The sequence below is a fragment of the Equus caballus genome, chromosome 13 (assembly GCF_041296265.1).
Source record: "Equus caballus isolate H_3958 breed thoroughbred chromosome 13, TB-T2T, whole genome shotgun sequence".
NCBI lineage: Eukaryota > Metazoa > Chordata > Mammalia > Perissodactyla > Equidae > Equus > Equus caballus.
The window spans coordinates 35,967,723-35,980,331 of record NC_091696.1 but is presented as its reverse complement, the minus strand read 5'-3'; the positions used below and the strand labels follow the sequence as shown (position 1 = coordinate 35,980,331).

At 48.7% G+C, this 12,609-nt stretch overlaps 1 protein-coding gene across 1 annotated transcript; it reads left to right on the top strand.

Annotated features, from left to right (window-relative positions):
• LOC138917003 (rho GTPase-activating protein 17-like) lies at positions 1–12,094 on the top strand. The gene is made up of 6 exons (XM_070230884.1): positions 1–393; positions 3,707–3,924; positions 4,419–4,546; positions 6,001–6,112; positions 6,682–6,763; positions 10,521–12,094. The coding sequence occupies exons 3-6, from the start codon at positions 4,535–4,537 to the stop codon at positions 10,600–10,602; spliced, it is 288 nt and encodes a 95-aa protein (XP_070086985.1). The 5' UTR covers positions 1–393; positions 3,707–3,924; positions 4,419–4,534; the 3' UTR covers positions 10,603–12,094.
• Positions 12,095–12,609: the final 515 nt, after the last annotated feature.

Genomic DNA, 12,609 nt, shown 5'->3' with positions numbered 1-12,609 from the left:
GGGCGGGGCGCGGGCTCCAACCGTTGGGCTCGGGCTCCGGGAGGGGAGGGGAGGGGCTGCCCCCAACCGCGAGGCCTGCCGCCTGGCCCTCACCCATGGCCACCTCCTGACCCGCGTGCCCCGCTCCTCCCCCCCCGCCCCCCTGCACCGCCAGCCCCGTGGGCCTCTGCTCATCCCCAGGGCTTCCCACCACGGCGGTGTGCCCCCTTCTCCCTCTGCTTCAGTGCCACCCCCGGGACCGCCATCCCCACACCACCCCACCTGTGCGCGTGGCAGCGCGTGTGGGCAGAAAGGACCCAGGGCTCTGACTGCCGCCAAGCGCCTCCCACGCTCCCTCCTGTCCTGTGGCCGGGGATTTTCCCAGCCGGCTTGGAGAACACTCGGAGGGCCAAGGTACGTGGGGACCCGCCTCCATCTGCAGAGTTCCCTCGAGGACCGTACTTCTGGCCCCGACCTTGGACTCTGTTTGAAAATCTTTCTTACTCGATGCCAGTGGAAGCGTCTGCTGTGACTGAGATGAGAAGCGGGTGGCAGTTAGGCACCCAAAGTCAAAACCGTTGCTGCTGGGGAATCTGTGGCTTCGTTGCCGTCGACTTCCCGGAGATGTGTGTGTGTTTTTTCCACTTGAGCGATTGTAAGAGGGAGGGAGAAGCAGGGCGAAGAGGTCCAAGGTCCTGGTTTGTGGCTGATATGGTGGAGAGGAAGGAAGCCGCTGGCGAGCATTCTGCCTCGCACGGGGCACCCTTGTCTTGCTGGACAAGTGCAGAGCGCCGAGAGCATGGTTTATGGGCTATGTGCTGTGTGCAGGGCCCCTGCAAAGGCCAAAACAGCCAACGTCATAAAGTCTGCTTTGGAGGAGTTGACTAAGAGGCGCTCCAAAGAGGAGATTTCTCTGGCAGTCCTCTTTTGCTTGGCTTGGCTTGGCTTTTTTTACCCTGCCCTTCTCTCTCTTCCTCCCCAGGCTATTTTCCCTTAGAGGAGGATGTGGGAAAGTCAGGGGGCCCAGGAAGCGGGGCAGGGAAGAGGTTGAGGATGGAAGAAGGCGAGCCGGTATGGGTGGGGGGAGCAGGCTGTGCAGGAAAGGTGATCCGCCTTTCCTTGCTCTCCGCTTGCTGCCTTCCCCTAAGCCTTGAACTTCCACCCGTTCCTCCTCTGCCAGTCCTCCTGTCGACCTCTCGGTTGAGTCCTGTCTTCCTCTTCCTTTTTCTTCTCCTGTGTTTTCATAAAGATTTAGAGTGTCCTTATGATAAAAAAGGAAAAAAACTGGATTTCCCTGCCCTCCATGCCCTGGGCACCCTGATGTCACACTCACGGTTACCTGACCTCGCTTTTGTACCTACCTACCTGTCCTCCACTCACTGTCCCATGTCATCTCATTGTCCTTCACTTTTCTGGGAGGCTGTTTGAAGGTCTTATTTCCATCTGCCACTTCCATTTTCTTCCCACTTTCCCAAACCTTAACACTTTACATTCTCATTTCTTCTCCCAATCCCTCCACTCCTAAAGAAGCCCCTAAAAACATTATAATTCCCTTGGAACAATGACCTCCTCAGTGTCAGACCTGGCATTTGACTTGACTTGAGACATGTCTTCTTTGTTAAAATTTTTCCCTCGTTTCCCCTGATTGTTTTCTTTTCTTGTATGGCATGTTTTCTCCGTTTCTGTCCCGTGGCCGGAAGTCATCCTTTTCTGAGGTCCCTTCCTTGCTCCTCTGTTCTTCTGTCTTTTTGTCCCTTCCGTATCCCTTTTTCTCCAGCAATTCCATCATTTTGATAGCGTCTGACCTACATCTTCATCCTCACAGCCTCCTAAGCATCAGTTCCCTTTGATGACTGTCGGTCACCTTCAACTCAGCATATTTCAAACAGCAAACAGATTCTACCCCGACACTAGCCAGTCTTTCATCCCATCTGGCCTCCTTGATTCCACCATCTGCAAACAATCCAAGTTCGACATCTTGATGTTCTCTTGGCCTTCCTTTCTCGTACCCATTGCTGAGTTCTGTCCATTTTCCCTGTGCTGTACCTTCCTCTTCACTCCCACTGTCCCACTCTACTCCTGTCCTCATCACCTTGTGCATGGGCTGTGGGATAAAATGTGAATGACCAGCTTCAAGGTCCCTTTGGGTTTTCTCAGCCCAAGTCTTCTCTGTCCATTTAGTTCCTGTCCATCTTCTCAGAGCCCTTCCAAGCTCCCCTCCTTTGAGAAGCCTTCTCTGACAGCTGAATCCAACAGTGAACACTTGTCTGCTGAATTGCTCTAGCATTTATGCTCTACACTAGAAGTCGCAAACAGCCATATCTCATATAAAAGAGTATTGTTTTTACATCAGTTGCCATCATTTCAAACCCAGACACTTTCACATAACAATCCTGATTTCTGGCTTCTCTTATAAATTCAGAAAGCCTCGTGACAGTGGATCTGCTTTCCCACATGGCAACATTGGTCTGGCACCCAGGAGCAACTGCTGCCTTTCGGCAGACCGCGCACTCCCCGGCCTGATTCAGCGCCTGTGGTGCCTGTCCTGCCCCTGTAGTCAGTTGTGTTTATGACCCTCGTCTATACCATTTTCTGCCGTGCCTTTGCAAATATGTCTTGTCTTGTTCTTGACCGTTGTATGTTCACGTGTCTGTCTTGTATTTTGTTCCCAATTCGACTGCTCTCATTCGGAGGGTGGGGAGTCTCTATGAAATTTGTTTGTCTGCTCCAGGGCCTGGCCCCTAATAGGCCTGTTGTGTGAAAGGCCAGCTCCTTCAGTGGAGTTTGTTTCTCCTAGGAGTTGTCTCTAGGTCAGTGGTGCTCACATCCACCCTCTGCCAACGTTGCACCAAGGTGAGGGGTGGGCACGCTGTTCAGTATTTACTAGGAAGTTCCAGCAGGAGTTTGGAGGATGCATGCCTCTCAGTATCTCAGGGTCAAGCATATGGTGGAGGTGATGGCGGGTGTGATTTGCACAACTCTGGGTGATTCTGATGTGTTTCCCCATGGAAAGGGTCAGGGGGCCATTTTCTGCCCATGTCAAGAATCATTGCTTTAGATAAAAGGGACAAAGTGTTCAAGGTAAGATCTGGCCTCTGAGGGGACTATACCAGAGCTCTGTCTTCTGAGAAGGGCCAGGCCCCCGTGGGATGCATTTTCTCTTAGGAGTTACCCTGGCCAGGGTGGGACCAGAGACAAGGGGCACTCCTGACAGTTCTGAGAGTGGTCTGCTCTTTGATTTTGTCCACCGCCTCCCTTAACCTCGCCCGCTTCCTCAGCCTCTCCCCCACTTGCCCTTTCTGTCAATTTTTCCCTTTTCACAGGCTCTCTGGTGTCTGGGTCTGTGGGCTTCCGCTTTCTTCCTTCCCCCTGTGCAGACCACGTGGTGGGCCCTGCCCCTGCGCTTACGTAGGGAGAGTGTGAGAGGAGTCACTAGAGGAGCATCGCCTGCTTCGAATCCCAGATTCCAGTAGCCACGTGGCTGAAGGACAAATGTCCGTCAGCGGTGCTGGGAAGGATGCTAGCCCTTCCTGTCCTGGAAAGAACTCAGTGTTCCTCAGCGGCGCACTTTTCCCCAGTGGGCTTTCCCCCTTTGTTCCTGTGCTTCTCTGACAGCGCTGGACCTCTGCAGCTCCCCAGGCATGCCGCGCCCAACCAGATACTGCATATCCAGGTTCATCACCTCCACTTGCTAAACTGTCGTTTCCATCTTACTGCTTTATTGTAGGTATTCCTGCTAAGCTGTCTCACATCTTTTGTGGAATGAAGCAGAGCATGTGACCTGCAAATAATAGAAAACATTCTTTTCCTGCTGTCAGCTGAGCCTTCAGCCTGATCTGCTTTGCGGCTGCAGATACTGTGTTCTGTCCTACTGAGAATGGGATGAACCTGTTTGGGGATACCACATTCGGGTGCACTGCACGTCCTGGAGGTGTAGTGTCTAAGGTGAGTTCACGTGGGCCATTCCTGTCTTGTATGACAACACTTGTCTTATGTTTAAAATTTTAAGGAATTATTTCCTTTTTCACATTGAAGGAGTCCTCTAGATGGAAGACCATTGCTGCTCTGCAAGGGTAGAAAAATGTGTTGTCAGTGAAAACTGTGTGCTCAGATGAATCCTTTGTTTTCACGCAAGGTGGCCCACCTGCCCATGTTAATGTGGGCTGGGTGCAGGTATAGGAGTGCCATCATGACTTCTCGGCAACTCACGTGGGGTGCCACGTAGGCAGGGTCAGGGCTGCTGTTCCACGAGTAGCCTCCTAGCCTGGCACATCTTTTGTGCTCTAGGAGATGGTCAACACCAAGTGCAAAAAGAACAAGTGTTTCCCATTTTCCCAAAGCCTCAACTACCGGCCTCCTACAAAATATCCCCTTTGTTAGTTTGGGCAGTGAATAACTTGGTCGTCAAGTGTCTTACTGAATGGTGTGCTGCTCTCTAGAGAAGTAGGCGGAAAAGCCAGCCTTCAGGACCCCTTTGGAAGAACACCTGAAGTGGAGTGGGCGTGAGATCGCACTGCCCATTGAAGCCCGTGCCCTGCTGCTCCTGGAGACAAGCATGAAGGAGGAGGTGAGGGGCCGCGTGGGCCTGCAGGCCATGTCTCCGTGCCCAGAGCACCCCACCTCTGTCACACAGCCACTGTCGAGACTTTGTAGACCAGTGGCTTTCAAGCTTTATTCGCTGTGGCCCACATGTAAAATCGAGACCCTGTTCATTATACCTGGTGGGGATGTTGGAAATGAAACAGAGCTTTCACAGAGCCATATTTGCCTTTCTGCCTGCAGGACACTCTGACTTCTTTTTGCCCCATGTTCCATTTTAGACTCTGGTTGTGATTCGTGAAAATTAATTTCATGACAGACTAATGGACCAGAGCTTCCATGAGCTTTAGGTTTTTTTGCCAGGATCTTACTTTTGTGTAGCGCTGTGCAGTTTAGGGCGGACATTTACATACCCCATGAACCAAGCAGGGCAGGTCTCATTACTCCTTTTGTAGAGATGAGGAAACCAGCAGGCAAGGAGTTCACACTGGGGCAGAGCCACAATCAAAAGGCAAATCTGTGTTTCCTTTTTAAAACTTTTTATTGAAGTGAAACGTACATGCAGAAAATTTTACCTATCACAAGGGAACCGTTTGAAAAGTTTTCCCAAACTGAACCCACCGTGGAATCAGTACCCACGTCAAGAAACACCCCAAAAGCCCACCTTGTGTTTGCTTCCAGTCACTAGCCCTTCTTTCCCCATGATGTGACCCCAACCTCTAATAGCCTCAATCAGTACTTGTCATCCAGGGCCCATGTTGTCCCCCTCACGAGACATTTGGCAAGGTCTGGTGACACTGCTGCTTGACATGACTTGGGGTTGGGGAGGAGTTGCTACTGTCATCTAGCAGATAGAAAGCAGGGATGCTGCTGAACATCTCACAATGCCCAGGCCAGCCACCACCACCAAGACTTATCTGGCCCAAATGTCACTACTGCGGAGGTGGAGAAACCTGCCTAGATTAATGTCTTAAAATTCAAGTCTTCGAACTCCTGGGCCAATGTCTTCATCGTCCTGCCTGTCGTGGTTCACCCTTCATGCGTTTGTCTCCCCTTCTCTAAGTGACATTTAGGGCAGTAAAGTGACTAGCAGCCTAGTCTAACAATTTTTCTTGAAATGTCAGTTTTTAAAAAATATTCCTAAATTTAGAAAATCTATAGCAATCAACCTTGGAGAAGTAGAAACTATTGCATTTAAATAGATTTCTGATAGGCACAGGTAGTTTAGCAGTGGAGCAGGGCCAGAGCTGGCATTGATTACAAATGGACTCCTCTCTGCCTGCTGCTGTGCCCTGGGAACATGCTGGGTCCTCTTCCCTCCCCCTGACAGCCCTGCAAGGCAGGCAGTGTTACCCCTCTCTCAGCTGGGGGGCGCTGGAGTTGGGGGGGTCGAGAGGAGGGCTCTTCCATCAGAGTTTTACTGCTGCTCAGTGTAAGGCTCACACCTTGAACTTGATGCTGATGGCTTTTCATTGTCTTTAGGGCCTTCTCCGAACTGGGGCTGGGGCCTCCAAGTTAAAGAAACTGAAAGCTGCTTTGGACTGTTCTACTTCTCACCTGGATGAGTTCTCCTCAGACCCCCATGCTGTTGCAGGTGAGCTCTGAGGGGTCGCCCTCAAGGTGGCGGGCAAGTCCTACCTCAGACAGCCCATCAGTTCAAAATCCACTTTTAATTGTAGGTTTAAGTGAAATGGTCTCCTTATATGGTAATTAACCAATAAAAATGAAAAGGTTTGTGTGTGTGCGTCTATACATATATGTGTGTATAAATATACTCACACACACATTTTTTTAATTCCTAATTTTTGTTTTCCTAATGACTAACTAAAGGTAGCATATAATCCAAATATTTGGAGACATGCTTGTGTTTTCCTCCCTTCTTTCACCCACTAGATCGAAATCTAGATCTGCCTGGAGAAATGATGTCTATTAAGGAGATGGCTTTGAAGCTCATTTTATTTTCTGTTGCTCTCAATATATTTTGCAAGGGGCCGAAATTGTTTTTTGAGCATTTCATTCTCTAACCTCTAGTACCAAGTCATGATTTGTTCTGTGTATTTTGGAACATTATCACTGAGGTCATTTCCCTTTGCAAAATAATATGTCCCCAAGATTCCCAGCCTCAGCCCTCTTCAGACTCAAGGAGAGTGTTAATAATTTCAGGTGCTTTCCAGTGCTATTTATGGGAACTGCCTGAACCTTTGAGGACTTTTCATCTGTATGAAGAAGGAACACAAATTGCAAGGCAAGTTTCAAGAACACTGAGTTTTAGAAGTTAAAGGAAATGATGGAATATTGTGTCCCATTTATAAATCATTGTACTCTCAGGGACCATAAAATAACTTCCAAATAGCCTATTTTTAAAATAATATGTGCCCCTGTTCTTAGGTTTAGGGTGAAAATACTGAGTATTATAATTAGTAGCGTAGGAAGGTCACCACTTATACATTGGCTTAAATTTGTGTGATTTATGTAGATGAAGACAAATAGTGGTACACTGTACATCTTCATATATATTATTGTGAATTTTTATGGTATGTTGTGGACTTTAATGGATTGGGTGATCAAAAACCCCTTTTCTATTAAAGAAAGCCCTGTCACTGGGGACAGGTGTCACAGTGGCCAGTGACAGTGTGCCTGTTGAGCTGCATGGAAACTCGGCTGTGCAATAGGACAATGTTGACGTTATTAGTAACAATAGTTACCACCTACTGAGCATTTGTTGTCCACTATGTCCTGTACTAATCCTTATACCCATCACCTCTGCTAACCCATAGTTAATGACACAAAGGCAGGTGTGGTTCTCATCCTCCTTTTACAGATGAGGAAACTGAGGCTTGGGAAGGACCAGGGCCAAGGCAGTAGCAAGTGATTGGCAGAGCTGGAATTCAGCCCCAGACCTGTCTGACCCACAGCCTGTGTTCCTCTTATTCATGCCTTCCCCTCCATCCCCAGCTTCTGTCTGTCTAGGAAGAGTTGGTTTAGGCAGAGCAGCCATATTTACAAAGTCCTGGAGGATTCTCCCTGGCCTGCCACCCTGCTTCCTTGTTAACCTCCCTCAGGTTCTGACTTGCTTCCTCTCAGAGGTGCCTAATTCCTCGCCCTGAAGGGAAGAGGAACAAATCTCCCTTCCCCTCCTATTCCCTTCCCCCATCTACAGACATTGTCTCTCATTTCCATCAAACTAGCTGTGATTAGAAATAAGCTATTTGCTTTGATCAGAGAGAAGCCAAAAACCTTGTAATCAACACTGACTCCTCAGTGTCCGCCCACATCCAGTCTGTCAGCACATCCCATCAGCTCATTCTCTCTTCAAAGTGGACCCAGAATCTGACAGATTCTCCTCACTTGCACCACTATCATCCTGATCCATGCCTCGAGCATCTCTGACATGGGGTACTCCAATAGCTGCTAACTCATCTCCCTCTTCCATCCTTCTGCCCTACGGTCTGTTCTCCACAGAGAAGCTGAAGTGATCTTGTGAAAACCCAAGTCACATCACCTCATTCTTCACTTCCAAATCCTCCAGTGGCTCCCATCTCAGAGCACAAGTTAGGGCCTTCCAAGAGCCTGCAGCATCTGTCCCCACGGCCTCCCAGATTCCATCTGCTACTCTTCTCCCTCTCACTCACGCTGGCCTTGTGGCTCCTGGAACAGGAGAGGCCAGCTCCTGCCTCAGGGCCTTTCTGTTCTGTCTGCCTGGACACTTTTCCCTCAGATATCCACAGGGCTCACTCCCTCACCGCCCACAGCTCTTTCCCCAGCATTGACCTTCTCAGCAGGGCCTTCCCTGGCCATCCCATCACCAATAGCAACTCCTTCCAACACTCCTACTGCATCTACCTCCACCTGACATGCCAGGTATTTTGCTTATTGGCTTCCTGTCTGTTTTCCTCCTGGAAAAAAATGCACCATAAGAGCTTCAGTTTTGTCTGTTTTCTTCACTTGTGTGCCTGCACTGGAACAGGGTCTCCAGAAACTGAGCAGGCACTCAATAAAGAGTGTTGAGTGGCTGCCTCCATCTGAGAGATGACGTGGAACCACTGCGGCAAGGCCGGTGGGAGAAAGCATTGTGGGCAGAGGGAGCAGCGTGCTGAAAGACCCCAAGGGAGGCAGGAACAGGGCACATTTGAAGAACAGAAAGGATCCCTTAGGGAAGGGGGGAGTGGTGTGAAGGGAGGCTGAAGAAGTAGGACAGAGCAGGCAGGGCTGTAGAGACTACGTAAGAAACTTGCAAGTTCCCCTCCCTCTCTGCTTCCACAGATGATGTCCCCTTGCCAAACACTCCCTTTTATCACAGGGACCAGGCACAGTTGCTCCCCAAGCAGAGGGCTCCAGTTCCCTGCCCACCTATGAAATTATCCAAACAAGCCAGTCATACCCTCCTGCGGGAACCAGGGGACACCTCCACCCTCTTATTACTACAGAGTCTGCCCCCTACAGCCCTGCTTCTTTACTCTCTTCCCAAGAGCACCCGCATGTGTCTCTGCATGGCGTGCAGTGTCCTCCCCGGGTTCTGAGTTCGCCTCACTAATAAATTGCTGTCGAGCTCATCTGTTCACTATTCAGCCATCCCCATCGCTTTAGGGTAGGTGGGAATGCCTCCCTCAGGATCCGGGTCAAGAGGACGCAAATTAAACACGTTTGTTGTGCACTTTCTTGAAAGCATTACCATGCCATGATTAGGCTCATGGGCTTGAAGTTATTTGAGTAAGGATCTGTTTGGGGTGTATAGAACATCACATGTAGCTGGAGGGTGGCCTTTTGTGAGTGATGAGCAGAAGGTAAGGCTGCAGAGGCAAGGCCTTGGCTATTCTGCTAAAGTTCAGACTCCAGGCAATGGGGAACCCTAAAATAATTTAAAACAGGAAAGCAACATCAGGTTATCATGTTAGTTCATCCTCCCAGCAGTGTGGAGGATGGATTCAAGGGAGGCAAAGAGTGGAACAAGCAAGATCAGTAAGGAGCCTACTGTGCTAGTTGCGTGCAAGAGACAGGAAGGCATGCGCCAGAGCAGTGGGGAGAGAAAAGAAGGGAAGGTGCTCAGCTCTCTTTGGGAGTTGGTAGGCTGTGAAGTAGGTGAGACAGAGAGATCAAGAATGGCTCTGAGGCCTCTCGCTTGGGTGATAAGATGGACAGAGGCTTTATTAGGTGCTAACAGGAATATAGGAGGAGGAACAGGGTTGTATTGGAAGATCTTGGGTTCCGTTTTCAACGTGTTGGTTTTGAGAAGCCTTTGGACATCCTGAGAGAGGTGTCCAGCAGACAGTTAGATAAAACAGTGTGGCGTCGGGAGAAGGGTGAGGGTGGACACAGGCATTCAGAAGTCCTGGGCATGCAACTGAGAGTCGAATCATGGGAGTGGATGAGCTTGCCCCCTGAGCACAGGGAGAGTGAGAAGATCCTGTTCCCTGAAGACTGTGCCTTCGAGAACAGAACCCTTTGAGAAGTGGTGAGAAGAAAAAGCCACAGAGGAAACTGAGACAGAAGGGTCTGAGGTTAGGAAGGGCACCTGGGGAGAGGGGCATCCCCCAAAGAAAGAGGGTGGAGAGAACTTGTAAAGACTGAAGACATGGGCAGCATTCCTCAGACACCACAGAGAGTCGAGGTAAATAAAGGGCTAACCAGTGTGCATTTGAAAGTTCCTGGGACGTTACTGAGACAAGATTTTGTGGAGATTTCATGAAGAAGTCAGTGAGAGATGAGACGGTGACGAGGAGTAAATGATTCTTGCAGAAACTTAGCCATGAAAAGATAGAGAGACAAGGCGGTAGTTGGAGGAGTAGAAGGGAGAGGATTAGATGGTGAGAGAGACTTGCACGTGCTCATCTGCTTAGGGAAAGAGACCAGCGGAAGGTAAGGCCTATGGAAAAGTAATGGAATGAGGTCTTCCAAGAAGTCTGAATACATAGTTTCTAGAGCACAATGGAGCAATTAGCCATATATACAAATATACATATATTATTTTTTTTGAGGTAACATTGGTTTTTATCATTGTTTAGGTTTCAAGTGTACAACATTATAATTCAACATCTATATATACTACTGACAACCTATCGAATGCGAGAAGATATTTGCAAATAATATATCTGAGAAAGAGTTATTATCCAAAATATATGAATAACTCTTACACTCAGCAGCAAAAAAAAAAAACCAGAAAACAAAAACAACTTGATTAAAAAGTGGGCAGACCATCCGAATAAAATTTTTCCTTGGAAGACATACAGACCACCAACAGGCACACGAAAAGGTGTTCAACATCACTAATTATCAGGGAAATGCAAATCAAAATCACAAGGAATCACCTCACACCCGTTAGAATATTTTCACAAAGACAAGAAATACCACGTTGGAGAGAGTGTGGAGAAAAGGAACCCTTATACAGTGTTTGTAGTAATGTAAATTGGTGCAGCCATTATGGAAAACAGTATGGAGATTACTCAAAAAATTAAGACTAGAACTACCATGTGATGCAGGCATTCTACTTCTCAATATTTATTTAAAGAAAATGAAAAGACTAATTTGAAAATGTACATGCATCCCTATGTTCACTGCAGCATTATTTACAATATGCAAGATACGGAAAAAACCTAAGTGGCTTCGATGGATGAATGTATAAAATAGATGTGATGAATATACAATGGAATACTACTCAGCCATAAAAAGGTGAAACCTTGCCGTCTGAAACAACGTGTTCGGACTTTGAGTGTATTTTTCTAAGCGAAGTCAGTCAGACAGAAAAGGACTAATACTGTATAATTTCACTCATGTGGAATATATATAAAGAGCAAAACAAACGAGCAAAGAACATAAAACAAAATCAAACTCGTAGATGCAGGCAACAGGCTGGTGGTTCCCAGAGGGTAAAGGAGTTGGGGGGAGAGTGAAAGGGGTAAAGGGGTCAATTATATGAGGATGAATGGAAAGTCCACTATACCTGTATTTCTACAAGGCCCAAGAGGATCCAGCTTCCCAATCGAGTGGTTTCCAGGCCGTGGAAAGAGGGGTGGGACTGAGCCAGCAAAGCTGAACTTTCAATTTCCAATCTTTATGCATCTTGCACTTTTCTGCTGTTCACATTTTTTCTTATACAAAGAGTGTGCACCCATGTGTTTTATAACTTTTGAGCACTAACAGAAGTTAATGATCTAATTACCCAAGGTATACCTGAAAATCCCTGCTCTTTAAACAATGAAGGCAAGACAAACAACATGGAAAGTGTCCTTGACCACAGCCTCCAATCACACCGATGCCCACTCTCCCAAGAAGCAAATGCTGGTTTCAGCATTCAGGTGGGTGAATACCTTACCAGACACTTTTTAAATAAATATGAAGAGTGTTTCTATGAAACTTCAAGTAAAGCTGCGAAGAAATCTATGACCTTTACCACAAGGCCAGTTTGTGCTAAGGAACCCGCAGCGAGTGACTGCCTTTCCTGGAAGCGCCGTCTCCTCTGCGGCTTGGGGAGTCTCTACGGCTTGGACAGACCTTTGAGCAGCCCGGCAGCACTCTTGGCAGGTGGCAGCAGCAAAGGTGTGCCCATGGGCACGATGTCGGTCACAGCGTCTAAAAGAAGGTGCCTAGACCCTCGGGTTCCGGGGCCGGGTGGGTTGATGAGAGACACAGCTGTGCAACAGGGACTCCCGTCCGATCTTCTGGGGGTGGCTGTGAGGGCGGTTCTCAGAAGAGGTGGCACGTTCTTAGCCAGTCTCTTCCTGGCGGGTGCTTCTGGACGCTTCCTGGGCTGAGCGGGGAGCTGTCGTGGTGGAGAAGCTCCCTGAGACTCAGTTTCTAGAAAATTCACAAAAAGTTCCGAGAAGGAACTCTTGAGCTCGGATTGCTGATTGGGTCTCCGAGGCATGTCAGGGGCACTGTGGGATCCGAGCCGCCGGGTCACCCATCTGGTAAGGCCGCCCTGCTCTTCCTGCAGCAACTGCTCCATTTCCTCCCTTTCCACACCCAGGGTGCTTCCCATCCGTCGGAACGCTTCCCGGCGTTCGTGTCTTGCAGTTTGAAAGGCGTCCATGGAGAGCTTTCTCAGGAGGGCTTTGTCTGCTTTTCCTTCCAGGGTGCTCACTAAGTCGGTCCACT